Source organism: Amphiura filiformis, chromosome 5, assembly GCF_039555335.1.
Source record: "Amphiura filiformis chromosome 5, Afil_fr2py, whole genome shotgun sequence".
NCBI lineage: Eukaryota > Metazoa > Echinodermata > Ophiuroidea > Amphilepidida > Amphiuridae > Amphiura > Amphiura filiformis.
The window spans coordinates 77,670,142-77,697,612 of NC_092632.1; the positions used below are offsets into that span (position 1 = coordinate 77,670,142).

The following is a 27,471-nucleotide window of genomic DNA, read 5'->3' on the forward strand; positions in this document are numbered from 1 at the left end:
TTATGATGATGGCCTGAGAGAGAGAATTTAAGAGCATAGAAACAAGTATTCAGGATTGCCAGCTTTGAGAATGGCAGTGTGGGAGGATTTATTTTACTTCAAGAAAATATGGACATTTGGAGTCCAGTTAAATTCCATTTAAAATCCACACTCCCACTGTCAAAGATTTTGGAAATATCATCCACAGGGGGAGTATGAATTTCAAATGGAATGAACACATTAGGCAGCTCCATTTGAAATTGTGTCAGAGGGTCAGTGATTTTCAAATAAAATTGGTTAGTATGCTAATTCCATTTGAAATTTTTACTCCCTCTGTGGAAGATATTTCCACAATCTTCCACAGGGAGTATGGACTTTAAATGGATTGGCCCAATGTTTTTAAATGTCACAGATTATAACATTGTGGATTAATATCAATATACTTTATCTTGAGAATTGTCTTGCGACATCTTGGCAGGAACATTACAAATTATTAATTCAAGTATTAGGCCTATACGTCATCGACTTTCTTCAACAAGGGTCCACTTTTCTGCATATTGGTAAAAGCGTAACAATTCCCACCTATTACGAGTTAATCAAACTATTTACAATTTTCAATACATTTGATTAAACCCCAGGGTAGGAAAAAGATTTTTGGGCATTGTGGTATAAAATATCCATAGGTGTTTCATGTTTGAAGTATATATCATAACCAAATTGGTTCTTTTTAGGGTTCAGGTTAGGGTTTCCTAGAAATCTGATTTCAGTCTCTAACACAATATCGCACAATAGGATGGCGCTGCACGAAATGGGTAGTCTTTTGAATTTGCCGGGTTTTACCCATATTTAAGACTGCCCTTCTAATGTGTACGCCATATTTCGAAAAGGCTAATGGCGGTCCTATACTTTGTACATTGGAATGACCAAGGAACCAAATTGGTTTGGTCCCATAATATAACTGGAGGTACAAGATAAATCATCCCATTGAAGAAGACTACTTCAAAATGCAGAAGAGATAGCAAGTCAATAATGTAAATATACTTTAGTAGCTACTTGTGTTGTTGTTAAGAGGCATGTTGTTTGCTTACTATTAGTGGTACATATATTAGACAACTTTAGAATATTTTCAAGCATGGATGAAGAACTGGTGAATCCCTGGATTGTCTCAGCAACTTTACTAGAACTTTCAATAAATAAGATAAGAGTGACACAGTTTTATTCAATTTATATTACAAGATATAGGAAGAGAATTTTGTTGTTTTTGTTTGGTACCGTACAATAAATGATGCAGGTAAACTTGTATATATGGAGGATGAAAACCAATATGGTGAAATGTACCTCGTTCAAATTAATGCAGTTTAGATTAATGTGACATTAGGGGCTGTGCAATAATTATTTACCCCGGGGTAAAATTTCGAACAGCTCATCCAAAAATCGCTTGCCCCCCTCTCGGCCCGCCAAAACTCGCTCCCCCCTCGGCCCGCCAAAAAGCTTTGCCCCCACCCCTCCCCCAACCCTTTACACTTGCTAAAGTTTTGGGATCCCAATTTGCAAACCTTAAATGGTCTCGATGTATGTTGCGAACGCAGCGAGCAGGAAAATTTGCATATTTAAGCGTTTCCGTACTGTTTTCCTAAGCCTTTTTAGAGCGTTTTATTAAAAAGGCGCCCCATGAATGTGTGCCAAAAATCGCAAAATTGCTTGCCCCCCCCCTTTCGGCTCGCCAAAAATTTCTTGCCCCCCCCCCCCCAATTTTACCCTCCCCCAGGGCTCATAATTATTGCACAGCCCCTTATGCAACAACTGCTCTTGTAATAATATGTGTATACATATCAACTGGGATATATCTTCCTTAACCATATAACCTCTCAGCTATGAAGAAAGATCCAAGTACCTGGAAACCATTGTTAAGAACCATAGGAAACCGTGCACTTATGAAGCGTTTTCAGCCCATGTCTACGAGCCTCTTCTTGCCAGACAATTTAACACAGGTAAGCTTTTGTGTGACTATAGTTTTGTTTCGCTTCAAGTTAAAAGGTGGTAAATGCAGTCTGGAATGGCACATTTACCCCAAAAATTGTACCCAATATTTGGCTCAACATTTGACCTACTCTAGACTACTAAAAATGAACATTACTATAAGCATATAAACCAAATAGAGGTAGTCATTGTGCGTCAACGCCGCCATCTTGTGGGTGCGGAGTGCCTTGTTGCTAAGATCACCGCGTTGACGCTTGACTGAAGAGGTGCGTTACGCGCTGCGACTTCCGCGTAATCAAGGGCGTAATGTTTAACGCATGACATGCAGAACGGCAGTACCCACAAGATGGCAGATCCCGTGGAAAAGGCCGACGGCCTCTATGTGTTTTAGCCACAACATCCTATTTGGTCCTATAGCACTATTGGTGCCCCGATATAGATACTGATAGCTCTTTCTATCATACCCTGTACATTTGCACATTGCTTTCATTTGTTGTTTTATTGAAAAGCGATTAACACAATGCAAATGTTAGTTATTATGCTTGATACCATTTATTACATCACCAGGGTATGACAAAAAGAGTCATTGGTGCCTAGATGGGCACTGATAATGCTATAGGACCTAACCAGATGCGGTGCCTTACAATTGTGTCCCGGAATTGTGTAATGCTGTAATGTGTATCGGTGTGTTCCATCTTTGACAAGTTCTGATCCACTCAAGCCATCTAGAGGAGGCCATTTTGAACATTTATTTATTATCCTTATTTACTTGTGTGGCGGGCGGCGTAAGCTTGAAAGTGTTAAAATAATCACAGGTGCAGAATACTCAAGTTACATAGAAGATCATGTCAGTTGTTCATTGTCTTAATCTACATTATTGTCGTTGGCTCCTTCTTCTTACCCACATTTCAATTTCACATTCTTCACCTTTGACCTACAAGGACCACATTGTGTCACAAAGCAAAGTATGTTAAAATTGTATTAATATAATGTTAAATTATGCTACCTTGAAGTTCAAACTTTCCCAATATCATACTTATACTTGTGTCCATTGTTTGGGAAAGATATTACAAACCATCGCAACAGATGTAGTCGAGAATTTGAACGACCAAGTAAAGTAAATGTCTAGTATACACATGGGTATCCAAGAAATAGAAGATACAAAATATTGCATTACAAAATAGTTATATCAATTCCAGACCAAAGTTGCAAAATTAGTTAGTTCAATTCATGTTTAGAGAAAGAATGTTGCATGATTTTGTTATTTTTCACTCATCTTCAAAATAAAAGGCCATAAAATGATACAGATCTGCACTAAATGAAAGAAAAGTATGATATTGGGAACGTACTTCAAGATGCGCCTTTTTGCCATGTAAAGATGGATGTAAGAGAATGTGTCTGAACCCTTGTAACGATTACGAGGTACAAAACAACTACAGATCAGATCACCTCAAGTCCCAGCACAACAGCATGCATGCTCAAATTACCCTATAAGCACGATCGCAGCGGATTTGAAATCGTGGGTTGGATTCCCATGGAATTTGGAAGCGTATACAATCCGCTGATCACATGAATGTGTGTATTAATATTTGATAGCACTTGTCATCGTGGGAGATAGGTATGCTGAAAACTTATCGCAAAGATTTCACCAGAGAAGATTATCATGGGGTTTTATGGCGATGTAGTTTTTTTTTTTGGTATAAATATCAAGGCATTAAATGATGATTCAGTTGTGTCAAATCTGAGTTTTAAAAAGCTATTATGTGGATCATATCAATTTGATATGATGCAAAGTACTTTTGCATAGCATTTATGGTTAATGCCATGTTGATTGTCATTTTGAAATATGATTATGTTGCCTGTTTTTATCCTCCTAAAGCCGTTCGAAGTTGCCTTAGCGGCAGATACAGAAATTTATCCAGATGATTGGGAAAAGCTTCAATACACGGGAGAAGTAGACACTGTCAATGAATTGCCAGCCAGTAGTAAAATTGAAAAGAAGAAGAGAAAAGTGCTCTCTAGTGCCTCATTCCGAGGCATGCAACAAAGTTTTGGAAATCGTATTGGTGAGGGAAGGATTGTGTAGCATTATCGATAAAGAGGCACAGCATTAACAAGTAGATGGCTTATAATAATAACACAGACTAGTGCTCATTTTTAGTGCCACTTTAGTTCACAGTTGGTTTAGGTTTCACTATCTTGAGTCGTTTAGGAGCTCAGCACATCATACTGTACTAACTCTCACCATTGACACAACAAAAAGTTGAATTGTATCTCTTCGCTTTCAGATTATTTATACTTTGTGGTGGTGCCACCATGAAAGGGACATAGAGATAGGCTTTTCCCCCAAAAAAATGTTTAAAATTTGACTATTTTGGGCAAAGATTGATCAATTTTACACAAGTTTTTAAAAATTTTAACCAGCCAGCACTGTTTGCTACTTACATATCTGTACCAACAATGAAGCGTTTCGTAAGGTCAGAGATGTATGTGTACTAGTTTGAAGTAATCAGTCTCTGTCGGGTCTGTTTTCATCAGAAAAATTGCACCAAATTAGATGAAAAACAGTTCACTGTGGCACATTATTTGCAAATTTTGAGAATATTGTACATGTAGTTTCTGGTCATCAACATCATAAGTATGCCTATAGGGCAAACCACAGATAAACCATCACCTTTATATTAAAAAACTAACTGTAGAGGGCCATCAAATTTCTGCACTGTAAAGCCATTTTGGTTTGATGTTTTGATCAATTTTACACAAGTTTTTAAAAATTTTAACCAGCCAGCACTGTTTGCTACTTACATATCTGTACCAACAATGAAGCGTTTCGTAAGGTCAGAGATGTATGTGTACTAGTTTGAAGTAATCAGTCTCTGTCGGGGTCTGTTTTCATCAGAAAAATTGCACCAAATTAGATGAAAAACAGTTCACTGTGGCACATTATTTGCAAATTTTGAGAATATTGTACATGTAGTTTCTGGTCATCAACATCATAAGTATGCCTATAGGGCAAACCACAGATAAACCATCACCTTTATATTAAAAAACTAACTGTAGAGGGCCATCAAATTTCTGCTCTGTAAAGCCATTTTGGTTTGATGAATTGTGTAAGGCACTTTTATAACAGGTTTATAAAGGGATGGTTTATGGTATTTGTCATATGGGGAAATCATATCAATATGATACATTCATTTCTAGATCCTCATTAAAAACACAATCCTTCTAGACCCATATATTTTGAGGTTTCATGTTGCAAATGGGACCAGCAAAATTGACCCGAACTGATGAATCAGAATTGTAGTTTTTAAACCGGAATATATTTAGCTATTATAATAAATATTAAGTATTGTTCAATGTTGGTTTTCACATGTGTAGATTTGTATATGTGGACTGTGCAACCATCGTTAATTCAAATAAAAGTACATTGGATAACATGATAAATATGTTCACTGTAGTTGAGTACACACATATATATGTTAAAAACTTAATCCACAAACTTGAAATCCACATTTCCCCATTTCAGCTAGGATTTGAAAGAGAGGGAGGCTCTGTACCTTGTACATTAAGTATTAGTACTGCACATGTGCACATAGTAATTGATGTTTACAATCTTAGTAACATTTTAATACAAGTTAATACAAGTAGTGATTCTTCATTTTCACATGCACTGTCCAAATGTGTCACTTTGATTAACTCTTTTAAAATGGGCATGATGAGCTTGGCAAAAAATGTGGCTTTTGCGAGCATACTGTTCATTAGTTCTTTGGCCTATGCTTGGTGTCCTTCAAAAAGGCTTGGTATCTGCATTTCGTCGTAAAAGCTATAACAGTGCAAAGCTTAAATTATTTAATATAATAATAACTGAAATAGCTGTTAAAGTGCCTTTCACGAACCTTTTGCATTATGTTATTAATGTACTATATGATTGACTTATTCAATCATATCAAGAAGTATTGGCGAAAGGTTTGGGACAGTGCTTTTAGTAAGTGGCCAAATGCTTGCGGTCATCATATCCAGCTCAGGGTTGCATTAGGCTGTGTGAGTTTGGGTACTTTAAACAACCTGTTACAGTTTCTTTGTGTGAGATATACATATGAAGCTTGAGACATTTTTGGCAATGAGTCTACGATGGGGTATTCACACTGACGCTGATACAGAACTATTTGTCAAAGTAAAAAGACATCGCCTGTTGATGTACATGTTACATGACCAGATGATTATTGAATGCGTAAGTGACTGATTATGTACTCGGTGTGAATAGCCCTATTATGTGTGCAGCAGATAAAATTAAAGTAAGATAAAACTACGCTGAACAAAGCAAGGTGTAATACCTGCTGCAATTGTAGCAGGTATTTTGGAATGGTTCAGGGATTCTTTGTAGCTTTATAGCGTAGTGATATTAAGCTTTTCTGGTCGGGGATTCTTGTTTTAAAGTTAATTGACAATGGGCTATTCCATTTAAAATCCACACTACCCCTGTGGAAGATTTAGCTAAAGTCTGCCACAGAGGGAGTATGAGTTTCGAATAGAATAGACAATTGGGTAACTTCAATTTTAAATACTCACTCCAGTTGTGGAAGATATAGGTAAAGCCATAATACAGAGGGAGTATGGGTTTCAAAATGATTAACCCTGACCAGCTACATTTGAAAAACATACTCCCCCTTTGGAAGTTATTTCCAAAATCTTCCACAGGGAGTGTGGATTTCAACTGGAATAGCCCAATACTTACTGACACTTGTAAGCTAAGGTTTGTTGTCAATGTTCAGATGATGATAATTTATAAGCATTGTACTCAAGACAGATTTGTTTTACTTGTTTATCCGATTGCAAAGACCATAGTATGCACTGATTCCTTGAACTGCACTATTATTCTATGACTCGCAAGAAATATTGTCTTATGCTGTGCAGCACATTCTGTATATAGTCCATATGCTTTCCTCGAGGCAGTTAAGTAAAATCAAATTTTGTGATTTGCTCAAAAACTGCTCATTTTTGCAGGAATCTGTTAGGCTAGTTGGATTCCTTGTGTAATATCCGTTCTCAAAATGTATACTTTTAAAAGACAACATCTAAATTACTGCCTCGTGGAAGGCATATGGACTATATTAATGTTCACACTGAAAACCAGACAAAATGTTGAAGGTATCATTGATTATCTAAGTTTATCATGCTACACCCAGTGAGTAGGAATAAGTTTAAATGACACTCACTTGACTGGCAAATCGTTGGTTTTTTTAAATAATTTGAATTCTTTATTTAAAAGTTAAAAGTAAGTAGTATTTTCTCCCAATATTGAAAGATTTATGAAATTAACTCAGTGTTTCCACCATTATTCACTTTATACCAAGATTGTCATATTTCATCAAAGACACTTAAACACACCACTCCTCTTTCTTGACAAACCAACGCTCATTTTTCTCTTTTCCCGACAGGTATGCCAGCCAAACCCCACCTCGGTGGCGATATAGCTTCACAACTCTTTCCACATCCACTACCCAAAGTACAGGTGCTTTAGATGCCAGGACACATCCACCTCAGCAAACAACCAAGTAATAAGTCCAGCACTATCCCATCAATGGACAAGATCAATCCACCAGGAGGAGGAGGGAATACCGCCATGGGAGGAGGAGGATCGTCGGGTGTGGTGAACGCAGGAGGAGCCGCTGGATCAGGGAGCGTGATGAGACCTACCAGACTGACGCAGCCAGAGAAATTGCTACAGTTGGCGGCGACGACGCAGCTTGGACGACTCGCTGACAAGTACTCACCTCATGGGCAATCTAGTATGAAGGAGAAGAAAAGTAAGAATGATTAGAAATGATAGCTTAGCCTGGGGTTCTTAGAGGTGGGGATTTGGATATGTGGCAGATTTGCGTAGCATTGTCGGGCTCTTTGGAGTGATTATAGAATGGGTGCTTTTTCAATTTTCCTCAAAAAATCTTGAAAAAATGTTTGATTTTTCATTGTTCTTAGCTAAGTTTGCAGCAAATCTCCAAAAACTTGGCAAAATAAGTGGTGTAGTATGATTCCCACTTTGACCATATCAAAATTGAGGTTTTGAATCTCATATTCTTCTCACTTACCATGTGAAATTACCCCTCTCCACTTGGGTGTCGATGGCAGACGACAAGTTTCAAATTTTCTTTAAAAATTCAAAATTTCAGAATTGTATATTTTCATGACCATATTTGGCATCAGCATAAAAGATGCATTAAAATGAGTACAAACAAGAGTGGTATTGGTATTGGAAAAGTAAGAATGATTAGAAATGATAGCTTAGCCTGGGGTTCTTAGAGGTGGGGATTTGGATATGTGGCAGATTTGCGTAGCATTGTCGGGCTCTTTGGAGTGATTATAGAATGGGTGCTTTTTCAATTTTCCTCAAAAAATCTTGAAAAAATGTTTGATTTTTCATTGTTCTTAGCTAAGTTTGCAGCAAATCTCCAAAAAACTTGGCAAAATAAGTGGTGTAGTATGATTCCCACTTTGACCATATCAAAATTGAGGTTTTGAATCTCATATTCTTCTCACTTACCATGTGAAATTACCCCTCTCCACTTGGGTGTCGATGGCAGACGACAAAATTTTCTTTAAAAATTCAAAATTTCAGAATTGTATATTTTCATGACCATATTTGGCATCAGCATAAAAGATGCATTAAAATGAGTACAAACAAGAGTGGTATTGGTTCAGTGGTTCTTGAGATAGCTCATGATATTTTGAGAAAATATCTCAAAACGTTTTATGTTGAAGCCTACGCAGAGCATTAAGGGGATGAAACTTCCTTAGTTAGATACAAATATGTTTTGCTTCTGGTAAGCCACATTAATTAAAACATACAATATAATCATGTCACTTACTTTATTGTCTCAGATTACATTAAGTAATAATCAACACTACACTTCAGGGATAGGGAGTGGGTCAAGATGATTCAATCAAGTTATATTAACAGCTTGTCACAAAATTTGACCACTAAAGGCCTCACAATGTTTTGGAAGGAATTTACCAGATGGCGGCATGCCTTAAGTGCAACATTATCAGCTTATTGTTTCAACTATGATAACTTGGTATGAAGCTTTGTCCAAACTTGTGTGCCAAAACCACAACAGAACGAATGTCTTGATATACCTAGTAAGGGCATGTGATGGCCCTCTCTCTGGACAAAGGCCTGCAAGCCATATTCACGGCTTATTAAGTTGGGTACTCTACATTGGTAAAAAAATAAGTCAAACAGATGGTTGCATAGATCGTAGAATGTAGCGATGAAATAATTCAAGGCCAGCCGCAAAACTTTTCTGTCATGACACAACAACATGGTCAGTGTTTTAGACCCACTAATCTTCATAAATTGGCAAAGAAGAATTGGATCAAAGCTGTCATCTAAAATCTAATTTATTAAAGAACACCAAAAAAGCATGTACTATATAGCCTTGAATCGCCACATGATGTGGCTAAAAGCTAATTCATAAATCATGTTAGTCATATGTAGTGTAATCAAAATGCCAAGGCTTAATGCAACAATGATGGTCATTCTAGAGACCACACAAAAAGTAACACAGCCGTTTACAAATACGTCTCAGCTTCAAAACTATTAATCCTAACTCTACCAAAAGCTACAAAAACAAGAAACTGCAAATATTCCACATGATTCGATTGCATCATCATGCGAAAGCACATATGGTGACGGAAAGCTTGGCTGGCCACGGCAATCCCCCGTGGCAAGGTATGGCTGTGAGCGTGTCTAGCACCTGAGGGGTCAGGGGTTATAAACCGCACCCGAGTAAATGAAAATTCTCTTTCATCTTCCTTCTTTCCTTCCGTTCCACCAAAAAGCCTCAGCGGAGTTAGGGTTAATCATATCATCATATGCACAATTTTTTAACTTAGAAAGTGTATGTACGCTTCTTTTGATACCCACTTCACACAATTTTCAAATTCAGTATTAACAACACAGCAGTATTTTTAAAGAAAAAAACCTGAAATTAAAAGTTACCGTACATTGTATTGATTTGAATACGCCTACAGCAAAGATAATGGCAGGTTTTATAAGCATTAATTGCTGTAAGTGCAACTTCTAAATTCAGGGGTTTTCCTTAAAAACAATGCTGTGTCGTTAATATTGACAGAATTGGACAAATAGCATTACGGCTGCGTTGGACGGCTGCGCTACTTTTTGTGAGGTCTTTATATGACACCATTAGGCCTACATAAAGAATGAATTAAGGTGGAGATTCAAGGTTGCTGAAGAACCTGCTTACAAAGTGCTATTCCATTTAAAAATCTTACACCCCCTATGGAATACATGATCTTAATCTTCCACACAGGGGGTGTAGATTTAAAATACAGTCCCTCATTTAGGTAACTCCATTTGAAATCCACACTCCCAGCATGGAAGGTTCAGATCATGTCTTCCAAATGGTGTGTATGGATTTCAACTGGAACAGCCTAAATCATGCTTTATCTGGGCCAGACATTAATTGCATTCTTCAACAGACAAATTCTGTAAGTTTTGTGGTAAATTGGCTATCACAGGTTCTCATGATGGTAATAATGACAATTTACATGAAGAAAACTACCTTGAAAAAAATGTCTTGGTGGATCTTACTGTCACAGCTGGGATTGAGTGCGTAAGTCATAATCCTCCGCTGGTTGATGGTCACATATGTGTGCTGTCCATGAAGTTGACACAAAGCTCAATAAATCATGATTTGTAGTCATATCAGCTCAAAGGCTATGTGAATACGCAGGTTTTACTACAAATATGTCCATGTAAAATTTATAGACATTATTTTAGAGGATGGATCCCGGGATGGATTAAGTTGAAATTCAAGGTGATTGAAGATGATCTACCCTGAAGCAAAATACTTGACTGTGCCGGTCAATTCACAAATGCTAATAGTAATAGTGACCAGTTCTGTCAGAAAGTTTTGAAAATAAGATTAGAATGAAAGTTCATCTGTGTTGGTAGTAAATGTCAGCAGACTGGCAGCCCACATAGTGGTCAGCAAATTTTTTGGACACTTGACCCCAAAATATGGTCGTAGAGTGGTTGCCAGTCTGCTGATGAAAGTCAACGTGTCAACGCAAATTTTTGTGCTGTGATCAAAGGTTTAAACCACTAAACTTTGACAAATAAGATGTTTAAAACCACAATAAGCTGCAAACTGTTCACTCTACTTGCTGCACATTGAAAAAAGAAGTCTGGTAATGCACATTGGAAAAAAATGGTATTACAGGCATCTGTTCGTTCCAGTTGCGACAGGACATCCCTATTGATTTCTTATTTTACAAAGTCAGGAATTCCTAGAGCAGAATTTCATTGAGAAACATTTGGGAACTACTAGTTTGGGGAAAATTCCATTGAAAAATTAGGATTTCCTGGAACAGAAAAAATGTATAATTTCTCAAAATTTTGGGAAATCTCATCACTTCTTTAGTCATTTGAAATAAGCATGATACATTTTTGGGAATTCCCGCTGCTAAAAGATTATTTTCCTTTGGAATTCCTATGGAGAACACAGGCTAAACTAGTTGGGAATCCCCTGTCTTCTGTAAAGGGTGCAATTAATTTCTGGAATAGCCCCAATTTGTCAATGACAGGCTAATTTTACCAGCAGAAAGTGTTACCACTCTGAACCCCAAGGCTAAATATGGCTACACTGGTCATTCCCATTGGGCTATTCCATTTAAAATCCACACTACCCCTGTGGAAGATTTTGGAAATATCTTCCACAGGGGTAGTATGCATTTCAAATGGAATGAACACATTAAGCAACTTCATTCACCCTCTGAGAAAGATTCAACCTGAATCTTCCTCTGAGGGAGAGTGAGTTTCAAATGGAGCTGTGAATGTGTTAATTCCATTTGAAACTCTCACTCCTTCTGTGGAAGATATTTCCAAAATCTTCCACAGGGGTAGTGTGGATTTTAATTGGAAGAGCTTAATTTCCATGTCACATACATTAAAAATGATACAGATCAAGATTGAGATTCACATTTAGCCTGTAAGCCACTATGTCGATGAGCCTTTGTCAATATCAAATTTTAAAACTTCTATTATTATGTATGGACATGTTATTGGATAGTAGTATGTGCAGCAAAACTTAGCCTGGGGAGAGACAATCCCACTGTATCATTATAACTTGGAAAAAGTGGCTCAAACCTTTCAGTCTGATGGACGTCACAGACTTGACATGAACTGTGAGCACTTCCAGAGGGTATAATAATGCTCATCAAAAGTTATTGGGACACCTATTGCACAAATGTTGCACTGTGCTGTGGCCTTATTTCTGTTATTTTTAATGTGCTGAAAAACCCTAATGTAGACAAAAACTTATTCACACAAGCAGAGTAAATTTTGACCTACAAGTAAAATTGCCATGGCTCCGAACATCACTTCTTCCGCTCTGGGGTTGGGAGTAGTAGTGGATGGCGTACTGCTACTCGGGACACATGATCTGGGCAATGAACCCAAACCACTTGACCCAAGTAACTTTTTGTAGGGGGTGGGCCTCTGGTCTTTGTTGAGGTCTGGTTTGTAGGCTACGATGTACACAGCTTCTTTGACACCTCGCTGGTACCGCCTTGAGTCACTGTCCAACACTTTGACCTCACATACACGGATCAAAGGAGTGTTCAGCTGATTTCATATGCACTCCTACAGGAGAGTGCTCTCTCTTGTGTTCAGAAACCCTGTGCTGAAATACTGCTTTTTTTGATGTCGAGCCTAAACTCAGCACTAACCTCCCAACCCTCCCCTTTCCATACCAATCAATGTCGGGTAGTACTTGGCACGCATGAACAAAATTTGCAGGATTCAACATTGATTGGGGATTGGAGAATGGGGGACTTATTAACATTACCCTAATCAAAGTGCACCAACACTTTTGATGCGCATTATAGGTCTTTACCTATAATAGAGTAGACTTGCAGAACATTAATACTGCAAACAATGTATTGCAAACAATTGTTTCTTGCATATTGTCATCGCTGGACCTTTCAGTTACTCAACTGGAAGTGCCATTACATGGCGTTTGTGTTGATAATTTTATACAAGTAATGGATTGTGATGATGTGCTTACACATTCACATGAATACATTACTTAATGACGATAAGTTTAAACCTCACTGTGAAGTACATAACTGTTTAGTATGAGCGCATTGTACTGGCAAACTGTAGACAATGCAACCATGTTGTAGACAGACCACAACATTAGTGTTTAATCACTGCAAGTTGCATTGTTTGTCAAGTATGATATTAGTCGGATGCGATTCTTTACTTTTTTTTTAATTCCTGTTTCACTTCAAAAGTACTTGTGCCCTAATGATTATTAACCCTTGCAAAGCACAAGCTGCAGAGCAGGTTTGTATCTGAACTTCTTATTGGTACTAGCCAGTCAGGGCAGTGATTGTAACAAGTTACAAGTACTAGCCCAGCATTCAGAGGATTTTATTTGGGCACTTGTTATTGGCAATTGTGACTAGTAAATGTTTAATGCAAGTTGTATTTAACATGGATGTTACTTACCTGGGAGTGTTGTTGTAAATTTGAGCCTTGTAAAACAGAATCGGAGACAGATATACTACTTAAAAACACAATAAGTAATAAGATAATATACATAAACAAATGTAAAAAAAAGTTAGCCAGACATGCTAAAAAGCTAGAAGACATAAGAGCTACAGCAATTGACCCAGTCTAAGACAGCGGGCTACTTGATAGGAAAGTTAACACAGTGAGAACTATCTGCCGATTGGCTAAAATGAGTATTGTGTCCAATTTTTAACCAATCAAGGAGGGTATTAATAAGATCATCTGCAAATGCAAGTTTGACCATAAATAGTTTAAAGCCTAGTCATTATTGAGCATTTCAAGTTATCAACCAATTAGAAATGTTGTTAGATGACCAGTATAGTGTCCATATATGCAGGGTTAAGCTTGAGCTCTGGACATTTTTATAACTTGTACTGTCGTAACATTGTTACCCACCGGGCGGATGGGTACTATTGCACCTCTGTGAACAGACAGCAGTTTTTAGTTATTTATTCAGGAAATTCCATCAATACAAATGTACTCCTGGTCTCCCTGGAAGACCTGATTATAATTATATATACATGAACATGATAATAACAAAATAAGAAATATATATTATACAAAATGAAAGAACCAAACATGATACAAAGCAAAATGTAGCAATGTTGAGCTCAAATTATTATACAAAACTTACAGACCAATTGCATTTTTGAATCCGCCCAAACTCATTGAATTAAAATTGACACAAAGATTGGGAGGAAGCTTGTTCCAAGTAACTGAAGATCTATAAAGGAACGTTTTCTTTCCAGATGAGGTTACGGAGCAATTGTAATACATTGGTTTGGTATTAATAGTACAGATGATGAACTTCAGGGCTGGGGTATGAACGTTTGGACAGTATTTATTGTGGGACATTAGAGCACATCAGACATACCGAATTGCATTCGAAATCTGAAGAATGTCATTCTGATATCAAATAATTTTGATTTTTGAAATTAGCAATTTAATACACATTTTATGGCAAATCATTAAAATTGATATTTTGATATTTAACAGTACTTGAAGTAAACTTTATAAATCTGATGATTTATACTTAAAGTGTATGTAGGTGGGATGAAAAGCCGACGATCAATTGAAAATTTTGACCTTTCGTATTGAAGATATGGATTTTTTCCCCAAAACACCCACAAAAAAAAGGTCTTTTGGGAAAAAATCCATATCTTCAATATGAAAGGTCAAAATTTTCAATTGACTGTCGGCTTTTCCTCCCTGCTACATACACAAAGAATATATCATTAGATTTATATAATTTACTTCGAGGACTGTTATATATCAAAATTTGAAAAATATCAATTTTTATAATTTGTCATAAAATTTGTATTATATTGTGATTTTCAAAAATGAAAATTATTTGATATCAGAAAGACATGCTTCAGTATTCAGAATGCAATTCGATAGGTTTGAGGTGCTCTCATGTCTACAAAAAATACTGTCGAAACGCAATAAACGCTCATTTTAGATCCCTTAACCAAATATATTGGCCTGTTGGTGTGGCAGATCATTTTCGGGTGAAATCTCCCGAGTGCATCGGCTCACTCACATGAAACTTGTAGCAGCATGCAGAACATTAATGTACACACACAAGCACATTGATCTATTAGAGTTTGGTTTCCTTACTGAATCAATCCCTATTTCCCTGCGGTATACCACTTGAATAGGAGGGGCACAATGTTACACATGTGTTAGTCTAGTAGCATTCTGGAAATGTTCCATCAATGAATCGTTTGTTTCATTGTCTCTGAACATTAACCGAAGAAGTACATTGACATCGGTTGACGGGATGTTTGGTGTATTGATAATGAGAATGTATTTGTAGCAGTAGGCCTATGTTGTGATGTGTAATTCTCAAGAGGGTGGTACTATAATCTGAATAGCTATGTAACTCTATCACTCAAAGTATTTTCAATAGATAATAATAAGGAAATGACGTAAAGGAGTATGTACTCGGGTTTACACAAGTTTATATGAAACCACTGATTAATAAATAGTGCAAACACGTAAGGTCATTGCGCTTTACAGAAAATCGCTGACCACTGTGACCTAAGACACACCTTATAAACCATTTTACAACAATCAGGGATGCAACTTTATTTAGGCACAGAATCCTAATCAGCCTAAAATAGAATACCCATCACAACCAGGATCAGCCCCTGGTTTTGTATGACTCAGACACACCTTATAAACCATTTAGCAACATTCAGGGATGCAGTTCTATACATGGGCAGAACCCTAATTAGCCTCCATATAGAATAACCATCACAGCCAGGATCAGCCCCAGTTATGTATGACTCAAGACACACCTTATAAACCAATTAGCATCATCAGTGATGTGGCTCTATACAGGTACAGAACACCAACCAGTCTACATATAGAATAACCATCACAGCCAGGATCAGCCCCAGTTATGTATGACTCAAGACACACCTTATAAACCAATTAGCATCATCAGTGATGTGGCTCTATACAGGTACAGAACACTAACCAGTCTACATATAGAATAACCATTACAGCCAGGATCAGTCCCCCTCCCAAGTTTTGTATGGATAGAACGGGGCAATTAGCAGTAAGAGCCTTATCCAGGGGAATTTTAAGCTAGCTCAAGTTTTCCACAAGAACAGAATACTGCAGGGGCTCAGAATCAAACTATCACACGCTTATCACACACCAGAGTGTAGCCCCTTACCGACCAAGCTAATAGGACTGTGCCATTGGTTTATTGCCATATGCAACCATCTTGTACTTTATAAGGAGCAACATTGCGTTGAAACTTTCCAAATGAAATGTAAAGTGGTTATAAAGTAACCAAGCTACTTTAAAATTGACATTCAATGAACATATTTGACATAAAATATGTATTAAAATAAGTACAAGCATACCTAGTGTTGAGCCAGTTTGTAATTTTTTTTTTTAATTGGATTTTCAGAAAAGCTTACATTTGGCTATTCCAGCTGATATCCACACTACCCCTGTGGAAGATTTTGGAAATATATTCCACAGGGGGATAATGTTTTTCAAATGTAATTGGTCAGGGTTAATCATTTTGAAACCCATACTCCCCTTGTATTATGGCCTTACCTATATCTGCCACAACTGGAGTGAGTATTTCAAATGGAAGTTACCCGAATGTCTATTCTATTCAAAGCTCATACTCCCTCTGTAGAAGACTTTAACCAAATCTTCCACAGGGATAGTGTGGATTTTAAATGGAATAGCCCATTGTTGGACTTTCAAGCATATAGACATGTGCTAAGTATCAGCGTGTAAACAATGAGCTAGGGAATGATATGATAGTAACATGGGAATATGTCAGAGGCTCAAGTGACACGGACAGACATATATCAGGCGATAGACAACAATAGACCAAGTCAATTTCACATAAAGCTCAACTTTTTGTTGTTGATAGTGTTCACAATGACTTGACAAGTGCCTGATCAGATTAAGTCAAATTAATGAGACAAACATTTGTAAATGTGCATTTGCCTAAGGATTTAAAGTACTGACAAAATGTAGGAAAATATAGGAAAATACACATCATCCAGAGACACTTCTTCTAGTAAATCCTACCCTGAGGCGGGCCCTGAGGCGAGTTGTTTTTTGTACTTAATTCATGTTGCGCATTTATGAAGAACTGATAAGAGGTCAAAAGATGCTTCAGGGGGCGTATGCTGAACTTGTAACACCTCAGTGATTCATTATAATACTACTTTTGAGTTTAACTTTCCTCTTACAGATTAAAATGACGAAAATAATGTTCTCACACATCATTGTTTGTCATATGTGATGTGATCTGTGAAAACCCTTAACATGTTGCATTATGCTATTTTGTTTTATAAAAATATTAAAGGCTAAAAGGGATCTGGAATGAGCGTTTTGAGCGTTTCGACAGTACTTTTTGTGGGACATGAGAGCACATCAGACATATCGAATTGCATTCTGAATACGAAGAATGTCTTTCTCATATCAAATAATTTTCATTTTTCGAAATTAACGATATAATACAAATTTTATGACAAATTATTAAAATTTGATATTTTCACATTTTTGATACATAACAGTCCTCGAAGTAAATTTTATAAATCTAATGATATATTCTTAAAGTGTATGTAGCTGGGAGGAAAAACCGACCATCAATTGAAAATTTTGACCTTTCATATTGAAGATATGGATTTTTTTTTCCCAAAAGACCTACCGTACTGACGCGAGTATAGTCCCACCTTCGAGTAAAGTCCCACCCCCAAATTTTCGAAAAATTTCAGAAATTAAAAAAAAAATTTTTTTTTTTTTTTTTTTTTTTTTGTAAGTTATTTATTTTTTCGGCTTTGGAGTGTCCCAGGACCTAGACCTAAATGCTAGGATCATTCATGGTTGACCTAAAAAAAAAAAAAAAAAAAAAAAATTCAAGATATTTTGTATTTTTAATATGAAAATTGATACTTGGTATTCATGTCATAATCTATTAATGATTTCAAAATGCATTCAAATTCAATGCATTTTGAAATCATTAATAGACTATGACATGAATACAAATTATCAATTTTCATATTAAAATACAAAATATCTTGAATTTTTTTTTTTTTTTTTTTTTAGGTCAACCATAGTCAACCTAGCATTTAGGTCTAGGTCTAGGGACACTACAAAACCGAAAAAATAAAAAACTTTAAAAAATAAAATAAAATTTTTTTTTTTTTTTTTTTGAAATTCGAGCATAGTCCCACCCCCCAATTTTGAAAAATGTTCACCCAAAAACGGGGTGGGACTATACTCGCGTCAGTACGGTAATTTTTTTTGGTGTTTTGGGAAAAAAATCCATATCTTCAATACAAAAGGTCAAAATTTTCAATTGATCATCGTCTTTTCATCCCACCTACATACAGTTTAAGTATAAATCATCAGATTTATAAAGTTTACTGAGTACTGTTAAATATCAAAATATCAATTTTAATCATTTGCCATAAAATGTGTATTACATTGCGAATTTCAAAAATCAAAATTATTTGATATCAGAAGGACATTCTTCGTATTCAGAATACAATTCGATATGTCTAATGTGCCCACAATAAATACTCTCCAAACGTTCATACCCCATCCCTTAACTATATCTTTATTATTTTTTCAATCCTTCTTTGCTCGTAACTTTTGATGTTGAAGTCACAGGTACAGAATAAAAACGTTTTTTTTTTGTCTACAAAACTCAAATATTAAAAACATCACCATGTGAAGGGTTTAAACCGATCACATCACATATTTTATTTGATTGTTACATGCATTTACTTCAAAAAGAAAGGGTGTATTCTGGTAAAAGTAATTAGAAATTCATTACTTTTTAGGATCAACTGAGAAATTCGTTCACTTTGTAGGATCAACTGACATGAAAAGTGAAAGTTATTACCTTGAGCAAATCAACATAATTTCAAATAATCATATAGTGCACAGTCAAGTCTTGATCCACTAGGACGTATGGCTAACTGAGACAGAAATAGTTGTACACATAAGCCAGCCAACAGGTCAGCTTATATGTGTATTTGTTAGAAATCAAAACAGGTGATTAAATTGAAATTTGATTACATATGGCATATGTTTGTATATTGATATTTTGACATCTGCTGATATATAGAGTAATCTTTGCATTAAGAATGAAGGGAATTATAGGAATTAGATGATTTGAAGTGTGGGGGAATTCAGGGGGTAATTATTTTACCGTTGTGTTGAAAAGTAGACAATGTGCAGCCCCAGACTGACCCCGTGGCGTTTATGTTTGTTTTAATTGTGCCTATAGATATAGTTACTAAATCACAGTCAATCATGTTGACAATGAAAGATACATGTCTACTGACTGAGTCGTGAACCTGGAGAGTAAATGCGGTCATTACCTTCAGATATACAAGCAAATTGGCTTTGTTTGGCTTGTGATGTAACGTAACTATTTGAAAAAAACGAGTAGGCCTCACAAAAACGCACAGGACTTCATCTGACCTTGTATAAAATGGGGTGGTTAGTAGTATGCTTAATTTGTAAAAAGGATTTGGTAAAACATTATAGCACTCATCTGAGAGAGGATGTGATGGTTGATCTTGTAAGGCAAATAGGTAAAGCCACGATTTCTCCGTGATACGAAAAAAACGGACACATTCACAGAATTCGGGGTTTGCTCACGGAAATTTGAAAATGCCACAAAATAGTAAAAACACTGTGTAAAATGTCTTACTTTTGTGTTGATTTGCAAAATAAAACAAAGAAAAGTGATTATTTAGCAGTAATCAACCATTAAAGAACCCATTCTAGCATTAATTACAGGCCTACAATGCACAATTCTGGCCATACTAGAGTAAAATGTAAGACAAAATAGACTTTTAAAACATGTTTGTTTTAACTTTTCTGTGCTTTATAGTGGAAAACGGAAAATCACGGAAATCGTCTAATTTGTAACACAGAATTTAAATTTTGTAACACAGAGAAATTGTGGCTTTACGAATAGGGTAGGCCTCTATACTGTCCACATCAAAGTAGTATATCTGGTGCAGTAGATTAAATTTAGGTTTTTATGTGCAGGTGAAATTTTCAAGTTAGAACTCTTCTTAATGTCCGTGAAGTATGCTGAGACCATGTGGATTTGGCAACGGTTTCATTGAAGTTAGATCATTAACAATTTTTCTTCTTCATGTGTTTTTATTTATTTTTTCAGATGAAGAGAAGAGCCAACAGTCACTGCAGTCAAGTCAAAGCAGCAGTACAAGTACAACTCCTATCGATAATCCAACTCAGCTACCCATCATAGGCAAGCCTCGGAGTAGAACAAAACGACAGTCGTCATCCGGATCTGCCACCTCGGATCACACCATCACACCGCCCGATAGCCCAGACTCAAGAAAGAAATGAAATCAACCACAGTAATTTATGTGACTTCAATTCTGACGCATGATCCACCTAACAGCTCTGATTCAAGATTGAAAGGAAGACCACCACAAGAATCAACCGCCCTGATCTGTGTACCTTAGACTGCTGCCCTCAGTCGTCAACCGCCTGGATTGACGACTGAGAAAACTACATGGAAAAAAAGTGACGGATTTTGCAACAGGATTCCTGTGGCATAGAGCATGCGCAGTTGTGTCCAAATTGACCTTTTGACCGAGTTTGTTGTGTTTAGAAGTTCAGAGCGCGATCTTGTCACAGCGGCGCGGTACAGCGACGCGGTACGCGGGCGCCGCTAGTCAGTCGCGCTACAGCGCACAACTGAAGTCGCATTGAACAGTTTTCAGAAGTCCGTCATGATATTGGCTGTAAGATAATCAGTCGTCACTACGAAGCATACACAGTACATGCGAAGTGTAGACGGCTGATTGGAATTAGTCTATGTGTACCTCTGATCAGACCCTCAAACTATTCCAGACAGCTTGGATGAAAGTAGCATTGGTGATGGCTGGCTTTTGAACACCAAGCAAAATAGTCGGCAATAGTTTAGGACATTTGATTGGCGTCTCATTTTTGGATAGAGATATTTCACAATGCATTGTATGCACCTTTTAAGAAATATCATGTCGGGACTGATTTGACACAGTCTTGTATCACACTGGAGGTGACAAGATATTTTAAAGCCCCTGAATCCACTGCTTAGTTAATATTCTTAGTCCTGGGCAAAAATGGGACTTTGCCTATGGTCAAAAAATACTATTAATCAAAGTGGCATAGCACAAGTTATTTGATTGGGGGTACCAAGCCCGATTTGGGAGGCACCAACCATTTTGCAGCAATTTTCAGTGGGATTTTTCAAAATTTTCTATCTGATTGGGGGCCTGTTCATCCCCTATGATGCTACACACCACTGAGTAATGAAGTCACATGTTGTCATCTACTATAAGTGTGTAATGCACAATGATCAAGAGGAAATAAATGGTCCTACCCTGTTAGGCTAACATCATCTTAGGCCAGGATCAAAATTAGTCTACCTGTGTGCGATTATAGTATGATCGGCACGTAATCGGGGATCATTTATAACATTGTGGATTAATATCTATATATTTATTTGGAAAATTGTTGTATGACATTTGACCAGCAGAGGCATCACAAATTAGTAATTGAAGTCCTATACTCTACTTTTTTCAACATGCAAAATATAGACCATACAGATAAACTTTATCAGTTGTAACATCGGTCTTCTTTTGGCATAGTGGTAAATACCTAACAATATCCGCCGATTTATAAGCTGATCAAACTGTACCCAGTGTTACAGTGTGATTGACTGCTGCATTGTATTGCATGCATGTATAAATCAAGAACAGGGAGAGAAAAAAGGTGGACAAACTGCAGCATGGAATGATTAAGCAGACTAAGAATGAGTGAAATAAGCTATTCCAGTTGAATTCCATACACCCCCTATTGAAAACATGACCTTAATCTCCCACACAGGGGGTTTAGATTTGTAATGCAGTCACCTATTCAAGTAACTTCATTTGAAATTTGCACTCCCTGTGTGGAAGATTAAGGTCATGTCTTCCACAGAGGGTGTATGGAGTTTAACTGGAATAATGCAGTATGAGCTTGAACATTGACTGTTATTATTGAAGATATTTTATTTTTTATTCATTTGGCTTAGTATAGCTGAAATTGTATGCCCACATTTCACTTACATATATTAAACTTACCATTTTCTTTGTGCAGCTATTAGATATTATTTTAATAACACTCATTTGAAATAACAATAAATGGAGAAATATAGATTAAAGAAGTATAAATATCTTGTATAGTTTGAATAATTCTGGGTTTTTTTTAAGTTAACTTCTTAAGTTTTTGTCCTGATATGAAAACAATGTTATTGTGCTGTTAGAAGTCAATATCATCAGCTGCTGTGGGCTAAACACCATAGCTTCAAGTGCTTTGGCAATGTAGTCTTTATTGAAACTTCAAATGCTTCCTTGACTCTAAATATTTCTTGTATAAGTCATGCATACTACTACTCTCAATTATTGGGCTATTCCAGTTAAAATCCATACACCCCCTATGGAAGATATGACCTTAATCTCACACACAGGGGGTGTGAATTTCATACAGGACTGAATGGGTGACTCTATTTGAAATCTACACCCCCTGTGTGGGAGGTTAAGGTCATGTCTTCCATAGGGGTGTATGGTTTTCAACAGGAACAGCCTGTTGCTCTTATTTTCCGAGTAGTTTGAATCGTAAGATAGATGACAATGATTGCCTTATTAAGGAAAGATAGCATTATTTTTTAGATTATTTGTGTCTATTATGGTTTAGACTGTACTTGGATAAATATCAAATTTATTTTTAAAAGTAAGGTGTTTGCTGTCAGCAGCAGTCTCTCAAATCTTTTCATAATATACTCTTATGTTATATTTATGCATTGCAGTACTTTGTTCTACCATTGTAGTTACATATTGGAAGAAAAGTGAAAATAACATAATTTGAAGCAGTCACAACATTTGTATTATTTGTTATTGTTTTCTCAAGTGTCTTAAATAATCAACACCAAAATATCAAATCATACAAATTTAATGATTATGTACATGTACCTACAACAACATTTAAAAATATGATGCTAGTTGTGAAATCAAGTTAATTATTTTCAACTTCAATAAAACTTTATAATCCTGTATCAACTGCTAATGTTAATTAACACTTTGGTGACTCGAGTTTATATTTTTAGAAAGACAAAGCCTAGTATTGATATTGTTATTTATTGTATTTTTTTCCCCTGATTAAAAATGAAACTAAATCAAAATTAAGAGAAAGAACAAAGCTAATTTTGGATTATTATCTGTACTTCTCCAATAATTCATGCAAATAATTATATTAAATTAAGTTGTATTACTTGTAACCTATTTTTTACAGCTATTACTTAGACTAAAAACATTAAACACTGTACTCACTTGTTGAAAGTCCCATTTGGGAGATAAAAGCATATTTGAGATAATGATTAGTTACATTTGTCATCGGGCTATTGCAGGTAAAAATCCACACACCCCCTGTGGAAGACATGATGACCTTATTCTCCCACACAGAGGGTGTATAGATTTCAAATGGAGTCGCCATTCAGATAACCCCATTTGAAATTCACTTTTTTTGAGAGATTAAGGGTGTGTTTTCCATAGGGAGTGTATGGATTTCAACCGGCATAGCCCATTGCATGCAAAGAGACGGGAAGTTGAAATCAGAGAGATGGTATCTCATTAAATTCTGAAGAGTATAAGTTGTTTTATTGCCTACAAACATTTATTGCAACATTTGACTCACTTAAGAACAGCTTAATTGGTATAATTGTTTTGCCATAAATGTTGCGCCAAATCTGACGTTTTAGAACACAAAGTGGACTTGGAGATAATTATTTGTATCATTTTGGTACCTCTTTCTAATTGTTTTTGTCTGGTTGTGAATCAACCCCTTTAAAAGGCTCCGCAACAGTTTGGTTAGGCCTGTAATTGACCCTAATGGATTGCGGACCCAATTACTAAAAAATCATTGACTTGGTCATATCACAGCTCTTTAATCCATGTGACTCATCGCATTATATTCACAATTGCCACGCATTTAATTTTCTATACATTGTGATTGCTTCCACCCCACCTCTGTCTCAGTGTGCTGAGTTAAAAATGATGCTTTTTTCAGCACAAAGCGTGGTAAAATTAATGATAATCATAATGTGGAGATTTATTAAATGATGAGCATTTTAAAGTTAAGTGAATTAATGAGGACAGTTGCATGCATGGCTTATCAATCATAAATCAAGTCAGCATCATAAAAGAAGCTTTTGTCTTTGTTCTAGGACTTTCAGTCTCAGCCATGATTTATCTTACACTAAGCAAGTCAGTGTTTATGTATATGTAATTACTTTGGAATCTTAAAGTGGCATTCACAGGTTATGTTGGGGTGTTCAACTTAAAGGGACTTTCAGAGATTCATGGAGGACCAAAGAAAATTGTATGGAATTCACTTATAAACTGTTGCTAAATCGTGGAAATACTTGAAGCATTTTCTCTTCAGAAATACTGGCAAAATTTGAAGAAAAGGTTATGTCCATCTTTGAGATAATATCCTGTATTTCGTATACACAGGCATATAAATTTAAGATTTGCCTCTCGACATGAAAAGCACAGTGTACAGCTTATTTAATTGTATTCATATCATAAGTGGAAAAAAATGCCACGTGTGAGATATAGTGTAGTTTGGGAATGAAAGATCATCCCTGATTGTCCCTTTAATGTTTTAGGTTGAAATGTTGAAAGGGTACTCCTCTGATGTCACAGTAACTTTAAAAACTGTGTTGACATGTTGAGGTACACCTTAATTCAGCAAAATTAATGGAATGGAGTAACAATTTTCAAAAATGCCCAGTTTAATGAAAATTATAGTGTTTCCTTTAATATTAATAAGTGACGTGTCATGTCAAAAGTAGACACTTTTGGGCAGGTTATCAATTTTGAGGTTTTTACATATCTTAACTACAGAGATATTTTGCTCCACAATGCCGTTATCCCCAATGAAATCGGACATTCCTAAGTGAAGATATTGAGTTTGTAAGTTATGGTATTATAAAATTGAAAATTGAGATATCGGATTTAAACATATTATTGACAATGTTAAGAGTAGGAATTACCTTTGTCACCTTTTTGTAGGGTGGGGGTGTTTGTATCCTGAAGAAGGTGCTTCTGTGCTATATTGTCAACTGAAAATAATTTAAGATACCAAAATATTTTTATCTTTTTCTCTCTGTCAAAACAAAATGTACTATAATGACACTTCATTGACTTCAACAGTGTACTTTTAAAAAAATTGAGTAAAAATCACTGAATGCCCCTTTAAGTTCCAATCCATGATGTGCCAAATGTAAATTGACTTTTTTTATACCAAGATTAGGAAAATTAATAATAGCCTAAATTGCCAAATATTATAAAACTGATTAGATGCAACATCGGTGAAATGGATTAATACTTTTTATAGACATTAATAAAACCTGTTCTATATTATGTTTAATTGGCTAGACTTATCATGAAATGTTTGGTACAATTTTTATCTTCCAACAATGAATCACCTATCAGATATTCTGACACAGTTTTTCTGTAAAGTTCATATCATGATTTCTTTGTTGTTAATGATGATGATGACGACATCATTTCACATCAATTTCAACTCAAAATTTTGAATCTGATACACAATTTGAGCTTTCTTAAAGGTGCATGACCAGATAATGGTCAAATGTAACCCCTCACATTGAGGTCCATTACCCAAACATCCTTATTCCAAGATTTGAGTTAAATTTTGCTCAAGCAATTTTGAATCTAGAAGCAAAAATCGGGTGGTGACTTCCATGTTTTTGTCAGGGTTCCCACGGTCCTTGAAAGTCCTTGAATTTGAAAACACCTTATGAAGGTCTTGAAAGTCCTGGAAATTTGCACAAGGTCCTTGAAAGTCCTTGAAAATATGATTAAAGTATAATTGTGACCACATTTTGGGAATGGAGAAGAGCTGTCACTTTCGTTTATACATGCTGCATGGAGAGCCGTATCATGATTTTTGTGTTGTAGCAAGTCCTTGAAAATCATGCTTTTGGACCTTGAAAGTCCTTGAATTTTAAAGGCTTCATGGTGCGGGAACCCCATCTTGTTCATACTGTCTATACAAAATGTATTCCAGGCCTAAACATTTCACTGGGGTTATGAGAAAAAAATGAACTTTTGCCCGATACCAAAATCTGCATTTTGGTGGGGAATGAGGCTGTTATTATCTGGTCATGCACCTTTAAGACTTTAGTAACCTCTCTATGTTCACACAATAATATCAAACAAGAAAAGTGAACAGTTTCATTGATTTTCAGATTTTTTTATATCATGTAGAATTACTTACTTTTGATTTGAAATACTTATTGTAAATTAATTGTCAGCTTTACTAAGCTTCACATCACAATATTTGTTATATTTTCATCTGGATTTTACAGTTGAGAAGACACTAGCATGTTTTATTTCACACCCATAAATCATCGGTATTACTCACAGTAAATGGTATGAAAATCATTCAGTGAATCATTGATGTGGGCTTTTTTTCTTCTTTTTTTTTTTTTTTTTTGCTCATTTTAATGACTAAATTCTGTGACCAATGGTATCCCATTGTGATCACAGTTCTTGTGATGAAAATAGAAGTGGATGTGTGTCAATCAACAACAGCAGCACTGTGATTGGTTAGTACATGTTTGTAGGCAGGCAGATTGTTTCCTTAGCCAATCACAGTACAAGGAGATGTAATAATTTTTTGAATCTGTCAAATAATATATTTTTTAATTTGTTTATATTTATATTTATCTTGGCCTATGTCAATTTGCATTTTTTTTCAAATTGCCTAAATTTGGGCCTTAAAACACTTACAAGTCGCATTGGTGACAAATTATTATTAGTGGTGTTTAACTCAAATGAGTAGGATGTAATACCATTAAAAAACAAAACAAATATAAATTAAAACGCCAGCTCAATGTCTATATTATATGTTTGAAAAAAAAGTAAATTTTAATTGAACATGTAAACACTTAGGTGTGAAAAATAATAATGTTGCATTGTATCATGTTCGATAATGTAATGTAAATGTCCATTTAGTTGTTATTTTGCAATTATATTTTATCTATATTATATACATTAAATATAATAAATCAGAAAGATATGTTTAATTGGATAAACAAAGCATCTTGTGGTTGTGATTTTATCTAGTACTGAATTACTCCTGAACCTAGGGGAGAGTGGGGTAAGTTGAGCCACTTTTTACATTTACTTTCACTATGCTCAAATAAATAAAGCAGGACCCAAATGCAGTGTTACAAATGAAACATGTGTATGTTTACTTGGTTATGATACCACAAAATTGTAATCAATATTTTGCACTTTCGCACAGTGAGACGCCAAAAATCATTTGCAAATGGT

The 27,471-nt window shown here is 35.8% G+C and overlaps 1 protein-coding gene across 1 annotated transcript; it reads left to right on the forward strand.

The window, feature by feature from the left end:
• The first annotated feature begins 3,260 nt into the window (after positions 1–3,260).
• Positions 3,261–27,220, forward strand: LOC140153763 (uncharacterized). The gene is made up of 3 exons (XM_072176616.1): positions 3,261–4,025; positions 7,398–7,766; positions 20,238–27,220. Exons 2-3 carry the CDS (start codon positions 7,481–7,483, stop codon positions 20,429–20,431), a joined length of 480 nt encoding a protein of 159 aa, XP_072032717.1. The 5' UTR covers positions 3,261–4,025; positions 7,398–7,480; the 3' UTR covers positions 20,432–27,220.
• The last annotated feature ends 251 nt before the right edge of the window (positions 27,221–27,471 follow it).

Excerpts from the sequence above, each read along its gene's own strand:
- LOC140153763 (XM_072176616.1), top strand. The coding sequence starts at position 7,481 with ATGCCAGGACACATCCACCTCAGCAAACAACCAAGTAATAAGTCCAGC. Across the intron at positions 7,767-20,237 it reads TAGTATGAAGGAGAAGAAAA|ATGAAGAGAAGAGCCAACAG; the intron begins GTAAGAATGATT and ends TTATTTTTTCAG.